At 37.0% G+C, this 12400-nt stretch overlaps 1 protein-coding gene across 4 annotated transcripts in view; it reads left to right on the plus strand.

Moving 5' to 3' along the window:
- Positions 1-12400, plus strand: part of LOC106068079 (WASH complex subunit 2C-like) — a 48389-nt gene that overhangs the window by 14381 nt on the left and 21608 nt on the right. For all 4 annotated transcript variants that reach the window (XM_056015851.1, XM_056015849.1, XM_056015852.1 and 1 more), the window contains exons 18-19: positions 383-469; positions 1107-1279. In XM_056015851.1, coding sequence (XP_055871826.1) covers positions 383-469; positions 1107-1279 — 260 coding nt within the window. The remainder of the gene's footprint in view (positions 1-382; positions 470-1106; positions 1280-12400) is intronic.

Genomic DNA, 12400 nt, shown 5'->3' on the forward strand with positions numbered 1-12400 from the left:
GGACATACAAATAAAGGGTTTTTTGTTTGTTGTCATTCATTTGGTATTTATTTATTTATATCTTTTGTTCAAAAGTTAAATGGTAAAATATATTTAAAACTTATCAGTACAAGTGCTCCTTTATTTTTTCTTACCTAGAAAAGGATAAAACTAAGAGCTGATGTATAGAATGGTATTTTAACTTCACCAACACACTATTCTTTGTTATAAAAAAGCACAATAGAATCTTCAAGAAGATTTTTTTGTTGTTGTTGTCCTTGTTTCTTCTGTTTTAATACATTTTTTTTTGTTTTTTTTTAAGTTAATTTTGTTACTTAGTATTTAATTTAAAAAATGTACTAGCACAGTAACAGAGATGTATTCCTCTCTATTTCTTTCTTAGCTTCCTGCTGGTGCAGTGTCAATGTTTGGTAAAGAGCCTAACCCTCTCCTAGCTGCTCTCAAGAAAAACAAACAACCAGATTCAGATGTACGTTATCTTCTCTTGAATCTTAGCTACATCTTATTTCATCTCATAAATCACAGACATACCTTGAAAAGAGAAGATCTTAGGCAAATCCATTGTTGATCTAATCATGCATGTTCTCTGCTATTGGTTTGCCTGGCTGATTCGGGCAACCCGCTTGCCTTATAGCTTTTTTTATCCCATTATTTGTTGTAAATAATCTGAATTATTTGTTCACTATCAATAATGTGGTGTACAATTGTTCAAAATTAGTATTTAAAATTATTATTCAAAAGACATTCCGTTAGCACTTTAATATTATTTACTCCAGGGAAACAGAAACTAGAGCACTGCAGGTTTCAACAAATATAACATTAACAAACTCTTTCTTGCTTCATGTTCCCTCTTGTACTCACTTTTGTTGTGCACAGATTATTCTTACAAAATTAATGCTATATCTACCTTTCAAGTCTTAACACATCTATGGGTTCTTAAATTCTAAATTTAAAAGTGATAAAAACATATTTTCTTAAATATTCATTAGATAGATCATCTATACATTTAATAACATATTTTTATTAAAAACTTGTGCTACTGCGTTAACTGAACAGAAAATGTAAGCTTGTTTTTAAAAAAATGTTTTACATTATGTCTGACACAGGAGGAAAATGAAGCTGAGGAAGACAAAATGTCACGTAGCTCAAGTATTCATTCTAACAATTCTGCCTCTGTGGCTGTTTCTAAACCTGCAGAGGAAACAGTTAAGAAATCTGCAAGAGCTGGCTCACTATTTGACGATGATGAGGATGACGATTTGTTTACCAAAAAGCCAAGGTAAGAAAATAATTATTTTTAAAAATTCATTCTTTGGTTACTTTGTGAGTAAATGTCAGTGAAGAGAAACTATTGAGCTTTTAAGGCTGGGAATGTTGAATTTGGTTAGGATAGAAATAAATTGAGTTGCAGCACAGTTAATATAGTATGTCCAACCTTTTTTTTTTAAATCAATATTGATTAAAATGCACCTGATTCAGTAATTGAAATGAATGCATTTTTAATTTACCAGTGGATATGAGCTGATTTTTGTGTTTTAAAATAAGTGGGACATAGGTATTCACTTTTATTTTGTTATTGAATCTCTGGGTTAGTCTAAATTATTTACTTTTCTTGAAAGCATAGGATCACTACTCTCTAATAGTCCAGAACATTTTACAGCATATTTTCATGAGATTATTAATTTATTATTTGGGGACTATTCTTGTCAAACAAGCCTGAATTTTTAAAAATTGTTTGGTTTCTTTTTTGAAGCACTATTTTTAAGTTTTATTATTTACAATTCAGAGGGATAGGCATGATTTGTCATACACACATGACCACGTGTAAGAATTCATTCAATTGACAATCTCTGCATTAAAAAAAAATGTATACTGAGAATTTTGTTTAAAAAACAAACAACCCTGTTTTCTACATAATCTGCCTCTTACTATTTAATTGGATCTGTAGCTTAAATAGGGTGAAATCCAGTCTCTGCACAACTTCATGGTGGAAAGTCACAAGTGTTCTCATTTATAGTCATTTAATTAAACATCTATAAAGTGCTGCTAATTTATTTAACATATAGTTAAACTATATAAAACAAGGATGTGTAGTAAACATTACATTATGTATAAATGGAGTCCAGCATTAGTAAAAAAATAATAATTTTTTTAAAAATTCAATTCACAAAACAAAGGGGAAAAAAAGTATTCTTAACCCGAAGTATTGACTTTTTTTTTTTTTTTAATGACTTCAAAATGTTTTCGTTTTGTTGTTTTTCTTAAAATTATTTTATCTTATCCTTTCCCTAAACCCCCCCTTTTCATTTTTCTTTGAAGCCAACAGAACTTATTCTGTTGTTAAATGTTCATGAGAAACTTGACATTCTTCCATCCCATTTTTAAATCAACAAAACTTTGTCTATTTGTAAACAGACTGTTAAAATAGCCTAATGCTATACTCCGTTCTCGGCTTGCATGTAGTAGGGACTGGGATTTTTTATTTCGGGATCTTTAAGGCGCCTCTGAGTACCTGACAAGGTTGGGGAAAAGTAAAAGGCAGTTAATTATTGTGCTGGCCACATGACACCCTTGTTAACCATGAGCCACAGAAACAGATGACCTTTACATCATCTGCCCTATAGATTGCAAGGTCTGAAAGGGAAACTTTATGTTTTTTCCTGACTGTCAATTAAAGTATACTATTTGTCAAAGTTAATGTTGGTATTAGGACAGAGTCAACATGTAAGAACAACAAAATCTAGATTTAAAGGACAGAACTTGAACTGAAGACTAGGTCTGGTAGGGAGAGGTTGGGGGTCCTTCACAAAAATATGTTTGCACTTTACACACATCATGCAGGCACACTGGCTGAGTGGTAAAGCACTTGGCTTTTGAACTGGGGCTCCTGAGCTCGAATCCTGGTGAAGACTGGGCTTTTCAATTTCGGGATCTTTAGGGCCCCTCTGAGTCCACCCAGTTCTAATGGATACCTGGCATTAGTTGGGAAAAGTAAAGGCGGTTGGTCATTGTGCTGGCCATATGATTTTTTCCTCAGAAATTGACTCCCCAAGCCTTGCCCATGTTTGGGTATGTTTGAATTCAGAATTTCCCTTCTCCTAGGTGGGTAGGCTGAGATGAACTCCGATTTTGTGACAAGGCAGAGAGACCTGGGCCTCCCGTAATGCCCTGGTGAGAGACTCTGAGGTGTGGCTTAGTGTCTCATAGTTCCCATGCAAGTTTAGTGACCTTACAGTTACGTCTTCACCGTCACCCTTGCAAAACGTGCACCACCGGCTCCTCAGACTCTCCGCAGTCTCGGATACGGACATCGTAATTAGGTCGGAATCGGGCAAAGTATGCACCTATGAGACAGTGTCTCGCTCTCTCCACTGTTCTATAATTGATTGCTGCGAACTTTTTTAGATGTCGGTTGTGTGCTGCCAGACTTTATCGGATTCATCTATCTCCCACTCTCGTAAGACAGTCGTGGTCTGTTGAAATGTTCAGGCTAACACGCCCCTCCTGCCCAAAGCTTACTGGTTTTGACGCCAGTTGCTCGCCTTTGTCCCATCTCCTGTAGGTGGTATCATTTCTGCCGAATCCAACATTTAAGTCACATGTGAGGGCCGCGAGTTAGACTATTTGAGGCGAAACCACTGGAAGCATTTTATAGGTGGTGGAATGTTTATCTCAATTATCACATCCGTCAATAACAAACTTGCACAACCAAAATCTGAATAATTATGGACAAAATAACATGTTTTGACACTACATTCTCACTTTTAACTATTGCAATAGTTTTTACCCCAACAATACAGCTTTCAGTGGAAAATAATGTATGCATGATTTACTGAGCAGGTTGTTTTCAAATTTTGAGAACTGCTATTTTAATCTGTGTAGTTTACCTAATGTTAGACTTCTAAAAACAAAAACAAAAAAACTTTTTTTTTCGCTCCTGACGTATGGCAGCTGTAAATTGTTGTTCGTTAACAAGAGATTTAAAACTTTATGCACAATTTCTTATTATCACTGGATGGTACTCTTGAAATCGTTCACTGATAGCGTACTTTAAGTTACAAAGCATCACCTTTTAAAATGTGGTGAAAATGCTTATGCATGAATGTGTTCACAGTTAAACGCTGTTCTCGTCTACTTTTTTTAAACTGCTGGACTGGATCGCATCACTCGTTCATTATTTACTGCCACCTTACGTTTCCCCTGCTCTCACTGAGAACTGGTCGTGCAACAACAGGTTGCTAACGTCATATTTGAGATCTGCCAAGAACAATTTCGTCTGCCAGAAACTTAACCGATGGGGGGATGTCGACTAGCACACACGCTGCAGTGTTTGGGAATGCGAGAGTTAGGAAGTGGGCGTTATTCAGTATAATAGTAATTCGGTATAATAATAATAGTAATAATTCATTATCCTATCAGACGTTTAACAAGAGACCACCACAGCGCTACACACTACAAGTCTTAATCTAGTTTAAAACACAGCTGCAGACTCCTGTCACTAATGTAACAACACGGGGAATTATATAATTCTAATTTGGAAAGTTATTAAAATTATATAATTCTAATTTGGAAAGTTAATGGATATGTGGCTTATTTTTATAGTAATGAGTAATGACAATATTATTTTAGAAGTGTTAAAAGTAGCCTAACTTGAATGAAACCAAACAAGCAAATTATTTTTAAACTCCTTAAAAACAAAGTTTATCTAAGGGAAAGAACTCCGCTCTTACAACTATATCTCTCAGTAGTGTAGAATATATTTTCCATATTTGATATCAATAAAATAGTTAGTTATCAATAATTAATTGACTAATTGGTGTTTTTTTTAAATATATTGATTCATATGAATAATTGTGCAAAGTTTCCACTTGACCCGAGAATGGGTGTGGAAGAAATAACCTGTTCAATTATCTAAGGGGACAAAAGCCTACATATTTTACCGTATCTGTGAATACACAAGGATTAATTCAAAATAATGTGTGTGAGATATGCTTTAGCTCTTTTTCTATTCTCAAGAAATATCATTGGAAGCCAAATCACAAAACCCTTGGACTAAGTGGAACCATGTTGTGACATTGGAAGTAGTGGGCTGTAATCAAAGCATTTTACAACATAGTTCTAGAGCCCCACTGCAGTACGAGAGCTGAACTGTATCAACATAGTTTGTTTAATGAACGTATTTATAGCTTCATTGACGATCCTACAGGCTAACAGTGGAAATCTAAAGCCATTACATCTTACGTCTCGTTTAGAATGAACATTTAAATGTTTACATTTCTCGTAACCTTTTTGTTGCAACACGCTTCTTCACTGAGCAGTCTCCTGGACTGCTTCACTCACCTTTAGCGCCCTTCTTCCTTCCACCCCAGTCTGACCTGACCTTGTTTTTTTCTTCTTTTTACCTATTACGAACAAGTGAGTTCTTCACATCACATTTTTTTTTGGGGGGGGGGGGGGGCTCAGTAAGGTGTTTGTTGGTGGGAGCTGGTGGGAGGCGAGATGTGCGTGCGAGGCAAGAGGAAACGTGGTTTATACTGCAGGAAATTTTGCATCTCTCTCTCTCTCTCTCTCTCTCTCCACCCTTTTTTTAAACTAAAAAATACTAATAAAGTGAAAAGGTGCGCAGGTCCGTGTAGTGGTATTGGTATAACAGTTCTAAAGACGGGAGGAAAAGGTGGCAGTTTTTCTGAGATTTTCACGTGAGCTGTAACTGTGTGGTAAGGATGTAGATTTTGTCCCCATTAATTTCCGTTTGTGTTTAGAAGCAGTGGTTGTGATAGTAAGTTGAACAAGTTAGGTTACCGTGTACGTTCTTGGCAGCTGCAATGTGCTCAATTGAAACTCACACTACTGTGTTAGATTGAAGCTTGTAGAATACATTTTTGATGGAAGCCATGTGGTTCTAGTAAAGACGCACTCTCGTGGAAACGTCTGCTGAAATGCTAAGGGCCCACAAATAGGTTGGCACTTGAAGAGACGAGTTGTTGTTCTTGATTCACACCACTGTGAATTGTGGTTCACTTTTGTGCTTAGTTGAGAATTTTCCACTTCTGTATGAGACCAGATTAATGGTAGTGTAACCAATAGACGCAGGGAATGACCATGCAGGTCCGGATTTGAGGGAGGGCAGGAGGGGCTAGTGCCCGGGTAATCCACAAGAGAGGCCCCCAAAAAGAAAAAAAAGCTCGCAAAGTTCCATTCGTTAACGAGGTTATTTAGTTTTTAATAAACTACATACTTTGTTGAAATTATTTTATTTGTTGGCAATAAATTTTGAAATAATGGTCGGGGAAAAAAATAGTTGTTTTTTTTTCTATGTGGGAAGATAATTAGGAGCCTCCGCCCCAGGGCCCCCAGACCTCTAAATCTTGCCTTGTAGCTATGCAGTCTGGAAGACATCTGTCAATAATCTTGTGATACCAGCCATTGAGTATTGGTTGATTATAATTAAATAACAGTTGGCCGTCTTCGGTTTATCGTAAATGTTACTAGATTATTGTTTCAATAGAAAGGCTATTAGATAAAGCGCGATGTTTCCTTCTTATGTAAATACTAGGTACATTGGCCTGGAATTGGTTACTGACATTGTTGAGATAAAGCCCGTATCATTTTAAACTAAAAAACAAAACATAAAAATAATAAGTGTTTGGTCTTTAAGCTTGATTCTATTACGTCTCTACTTCAATATACCATCTTCTGTTTTATCATTGTGATTCAATGTAGGCCTACCAGTCATTTGACTACAGATACCAATACTAGACATTTTGAGAATGTTTTAGATTGTACACTGTATTAGTGGTCATCGTTTAATGATTCCTGATTTAGTGGCGATATTATTTTACTAATTAATTAAGTGTGTTGAGCATTGATCTAGAACTTTCTAAGGTTTTTTTTCCGGAATATAATTAGGAGCCTCCTCCCCAGGGCCTCAAGACCTTTACATCTTGCCTTGTAGCTATGTACCCTTAAAACAGATTTTTCAAAATGCTTTTAATTTAAAATAAAATTGTTAATTAATTAGTATGCAACAATGTCGCCAATACATTCACTGGAAAAAATACTTCTTTCACTATTTGTAAGTCATGGCGCCGGCAATCATTTTAGACCATGTCACCAGAACCGGCCTTGGGTATAGGCAAACTAGGCAGCCGTCTAAGGCCTCCGATGGGTAGAAGCAAAAAGACAACATCAGCGAAACTTGGATCAAATCTCAAACATAACAAAGCTCTATTGCTCTCTGTCTGCTAGACTTGCTCTAAGTGTTTACCATGACTCTAGGTTTATTAATGAGAGTTTAAATTGACTTGTTAGGACTACCAATGTTTAAAGACCTTTTTGGGGAAAATGTCGAGTCTAGGGCATCAAAGGGCAGACGAAAAGAGGATGCTCTTAAAAGAAATGGTCAAGGAATTGGCAGGACAAAGTCCTGAACACGGTCACGAAAGATACAGGTTCAAGCGACGCGGAGGAGAGTCAGCATATCGGCTTCGATTGGGAAGATTTAGGCTTATGGTCATCTTCAATTAGAAATAAAGAACGTGTCGAAAACATTTTGATTGATTTCGATATCGATACATACACGTTTCACTACATTGCGTGATTTTATTTTCTCGTTCTTTATTTTTAATTTTCTTTTGGTCCACCAAATTCAGTTTTCCTTGGGCCTCCAATTACTTAAGGCCGGCCCTGATGTCGCTTTGCATTGTTAGTTGGTTGTCTTCGCTTCATCGTCCATGTTAATTAAAGGTTTAAACCCTACCGTGTTATTGTTTTTTTTCTGATAGAACCATTATCATCATAAACTGGTTCCAAAGAAAAGCTTCTCAATATATTCAACAACGGATACTTTTTAAAAGGAAAACATTAGTTTTTATGACAAACAGTTATTAGAAGAAAAATTCAAAATACCTAGATCTGGGGGTTGTAATTGAACCATCATGGTATCCCTACAGTGATGACATTATTTAGAAATCAAACCAGGCGTTTTGAGTTTCTTTTCCCTTAATTTTTACTAATCAAGCAAGAACATAGAATTAGAATGCAATTGAACCTAAGCTCGATCAATACTGGAATATGTATCCACGAAAAAGACCTAAGCCAAAAAATATAGCCTTGTGGTTTGTCACAAAAGAATACTGACATCGAACTAGAGAAACACTAAACTTGAGAGGCAGTCCAGGACAGAAGACTAAAAAGTAATTAGCAATAATATATGTAAGACACTCAGAAGATGCACATACAAAAACACAACCTGATAAAATACTCTGAATGACACAAAGGCACATTGCCATATGCTAGGACAAATTCATATAAGTACTCTTTCTCTCCAAGTGCAATCAGAGCAAGGAACAGTTATCCAGATTTAGCAAGGAAAACCAATGATTTAGTTAGTATATTGTAAGTCTCAAATTAACATGAACGATTAGGTTAACACAGGAAATAATCATTTTCTTTTTTTCTCAAAGAACTTCAGTAATTTAGCACACCTTTCAATGCTGATTGAGTCCCTTTAAACCCTAGTCATAAATAACAGGTATTCTCAGAATGGCTGACGAACTTATGTAACAGATTCTTTTTTAAAAGTGAAACTTCCCAGTAGAAGAGCAAACTTGTACTCTTGCCAGATAACAGTTGGCAAGCGCCCGCACGTTTGTAAATGAGACGAACAAGCAAACAGCGGCATTCATTGTCCCCAGAAATAAAGTTAGCAATCTTCCTGTTTAAGATGAGCTTGTGTTTTCATTCAGTAGTCGTTATGGATGCAAATGTGAAATCATAAGAGAAAAAAAAATAAAATTTATTGTCGTAAAGTTAGCGAAGGGTGGTCCAGTAATAATCTCTACGGTTTAGTTCCTATAGACTTGGGCCATCACTGCAGCCTTTAGTTGTACACACAGTGACTGCGCTTTGTTTTTCTTACAAAGGTTATATAACTTTGTCTTTGTACCAATTTTGAACACGTTCTTTATTTACTGCTGCACCCATTCTCGAATCTAGCTAAAACTTCACACAATTATTTATTTCACCTAACAAAACATGAATCAATTAAAAAAAAAATAACCAATTAGTCAATTAATTACTGGTACCGGGGTAATTAATTATTTTGTTAGATACCAAGAAGGGGTATTAATCCTTCAGTGTTCAGAGATATGGCTTAATATGAACGGTTTTGTCCTCTTAGATAATTGTTCATGTTATTTCTCCCACACCCATTCTTGGATCAGGCTGACACTTTACACAGTACAGTTATTAGTTGTAGCTAACAAACATGAATCAGTTTAAAATTATCTAATTAGTCAATTAATTATTGGTAATTAGTTATTTTGTTTGATATTGAAAAATGGTAAATAAATTCTACATTATTGAGATATAGAGTTGTAAATGTGGAGTTCTTCTCCTTAGATAAGCATTGTTGTTATTGTTGTAGTTTTCTAAGTATTTTTATATTTTGCTTATTGTTTCTATCAGATTAAAAAACAGCCTGAGTGGATAGATAAAGCATAGTTGAAAACAAAAACGCGGAGGGACATTGATTGATCAAGAAGATAGAAATATTTGCGTGATTACCCTTCTTCTTGCCCCCCTCTCTCTTTATATTTTTTTTCCATCGATATTCTTTATAATAAGAATAATTTAACTCCAGCAAATGAAAAAAGGTGTGCTTAGTATGACTTGACTTGACTTAATCCTTTTGACTCCTAGTGGAGCATAGGGCTGCAACAGCACTTCGCCATCGGACTCTTTTTTTTTTTGACCCCTCAAATCTGTCATTTTAAAATCTCGTCTCCTTCCTAAAACCTTACCTACTTACGACATAGATCCTCTCGCGTCTTTTAGCGCATTGGGCGGCAAGCTGTCTCCACAAAGATCTGGCTGTCTCCACTAGGATCTATCACTGGCAATGTCTAAAGTGACTCTGAAGCCTCTCTCCACCTGGTGTCCACTGTTTTTGAGGTATTCCTTGAATGTGTGGCGCCAAGTTATACGAGGGCGTCCCTGTTTGCGCTTTCCTCTTATTGACATCCATGTCATCGCAACTCTTGGTGTGATTAATTCATTTTGTTGAAGAACATGTCCCGTAAACTTCATGCGACGCTCTGTCACAAACTCATCAGGTGCTCGACTCCCAGTTCCGCAAATTATTTCCTTGTTTGAGACCCGATCTCTATAACCGACTCCTAAAATCCGTCTTGGCCATTTTTTGCAACCTACAAATTCTGCTATCGACATTGTATAGTAGATAAATAAAACATTTTTTCAATTTTTGGTAATTTTGTATTAATCAAATTTCGTTTTTGTGTGTCCTCGGGGAAAACCCACTATTGTTTGTATGCTATTTGACAGTCTATGTGTCGGTCAAATTAAATGTCAAAAACTAAAAAAGCTGTTAATATCATTTCACCATCGCCTTGATTGTGCAGCTTCTTTTGTTGTTCTTTCCTACCCTGTTTAACCTGCTAGGTGCGCTATGACCCAATCTCCTTTGTTTACATATGGCGGAGGGGGGGTGTATCTAGATAATGTTTCTGCGCCTCAGGCGATCACCTTACACAACTCAGCTCGAATCAAAATCTTTTCTTAATTGGGATTCGAACTCGAGCCTCCTGACATAGAAGCCAAGCGCGAGTCATATACGTTTGAACTTTTTTTTTTTAAATCAAGACAGCTCGTGCTATGCGCGATCTTCTCTGGACTGAGCCTTTGGTTTGATTTTAACCGTTCCTCGAAACATACCGCGAGAATTATCTACATCGAATTGCATTTATTGAGCGCATTATTTCTTGCAGTTAATAGCCGCCCATATATATATGATGTCAATATAATATGACTATGTGAAAGAATGGAATAAGAAACCAGCGAGCGTGATAAGGAATAGGTCAAAGACGCTTGGAATAAATTAAGATGTGCACTTGACTTTCTTGGAGGGACACATAAATATTTGAAAGAGAGGGGGGAGGGGTACTACTTGACTTTGAAGTGTTTCATTCCTCCCACGATCTGGTGCTCAGATTGCACACTAGATCTGTCTACACACGCGATTGCGGAGAGGACATGGACTCTTTTTATTTGGTGCACATGGCACCGAGCGTCTTGTTTTGTGTGTCTATCTACGAGGAGGCTGCACAGCACACGCACGTGCTGACATTTAACTACTCATGTTTAGGGTTACATGACTGGTCCAAGTACACACCTCTACACCCCAAGCACAGAGAGGCAGGTTTTGTAAGAGCATTACATGCACTTGCATAAAGAATAATGTCTTAATTGCGGTAATTGTTAGTATCATAGACCTAACTATAGATATTACATACATATGTTGTTTATTTATTCACGATCGAAGCTCGGATGTCGAGCGTTTTCACAAATTGGCTGGCTTTTCAATGTTACTGCCAAAGGTCCTTGACCAATGTGTAAGATATTCGCCCGGCTCAAGCCAGGCGTTCGTTAGCCAATTAGACGCGAGTCTAACGGTACGACCATCTCTCACGTCGCGATTTAATCACCAATTAGCCTTCGGCCAAAGTTCGATCTTTTAGAGAAACCATATAGTTAGGTATAAAGGCAAGTTGATTTGAGTGGGTGAAAATGGAACGTACCTTTGTTAGGGTTAAGGGCTAGCTTTTTTTTAAATGACCTTTTTTACAAACATAAGACTCGTAACTTATATTATTTATATTTAGTTGTGAATGAGAGAGAGAGAGAGCTCTCTCGTAAAGGTTTTCATTTGAGGTCAACGTAGATCTCCCTACAATGTCCAAACGAGACCCTATGGCCCACAGGAAGGCAGCGATTATCATCTCGTCTGCCGCTTGTCTGGTCTCGCCTTACGCGTGAGCAATTGTGCATCCACTGCTCACCTACACACGCAACAGGTAAAAAAAAAATATCAACCACGCCACAGCCACTCTCAAGGTCGGCGCCCATGTTGTCTAACACAAATCGTGTCCGTCTTGGAAAACAAACTGTTTTGTTTTGTTTTGGGCCACGTTTGTCCGTGCTTCATCAGGTTCTGAAGGACGAGTATGGACAGTCTGTTGCATTAGGCGCTTTGTTCACATCTGTCAGGCCTACATGATTCTCTCCCTGTAATTGTATAGATGTTATAGGTGTAGATCAACGCCGCTTGACTCTGTAGTAGAGCGTGTGATTTTCTAACCGGAAGTGGGTACTCTTATTTACTGTTGGCGCTATCAAGACTTTGAAAAGGTTATCTTTTCTTGACCTTTCCTAGGAAATAGCCCGTATTTCATTTATTTATTTGTATTGCTGATCTCTGTACTCCGATCTTGGATCTCTGTACTCCGATCTTGGATCTCTGTACTCCGATCTTGGATCTCTGAACTCCGATCTTGGATCTCTTTACTCCGATCTTGGATCTCTGAACTCCGATCTTGGATCT

Source organism: Biomphalaria glabrata, chromosome 17, assembly GCF_947242115.1.
Source record: "Biomphalaria glabrata chromosome 17, xgBioGlab47.1, whole genome shotgun sequence".
Lineage (NCBI taxonomy): Eukaryota > Metazoa > Mollusca > Gastropoda > Planorbidae > Biomphalaria > Biomphalaria glabrata.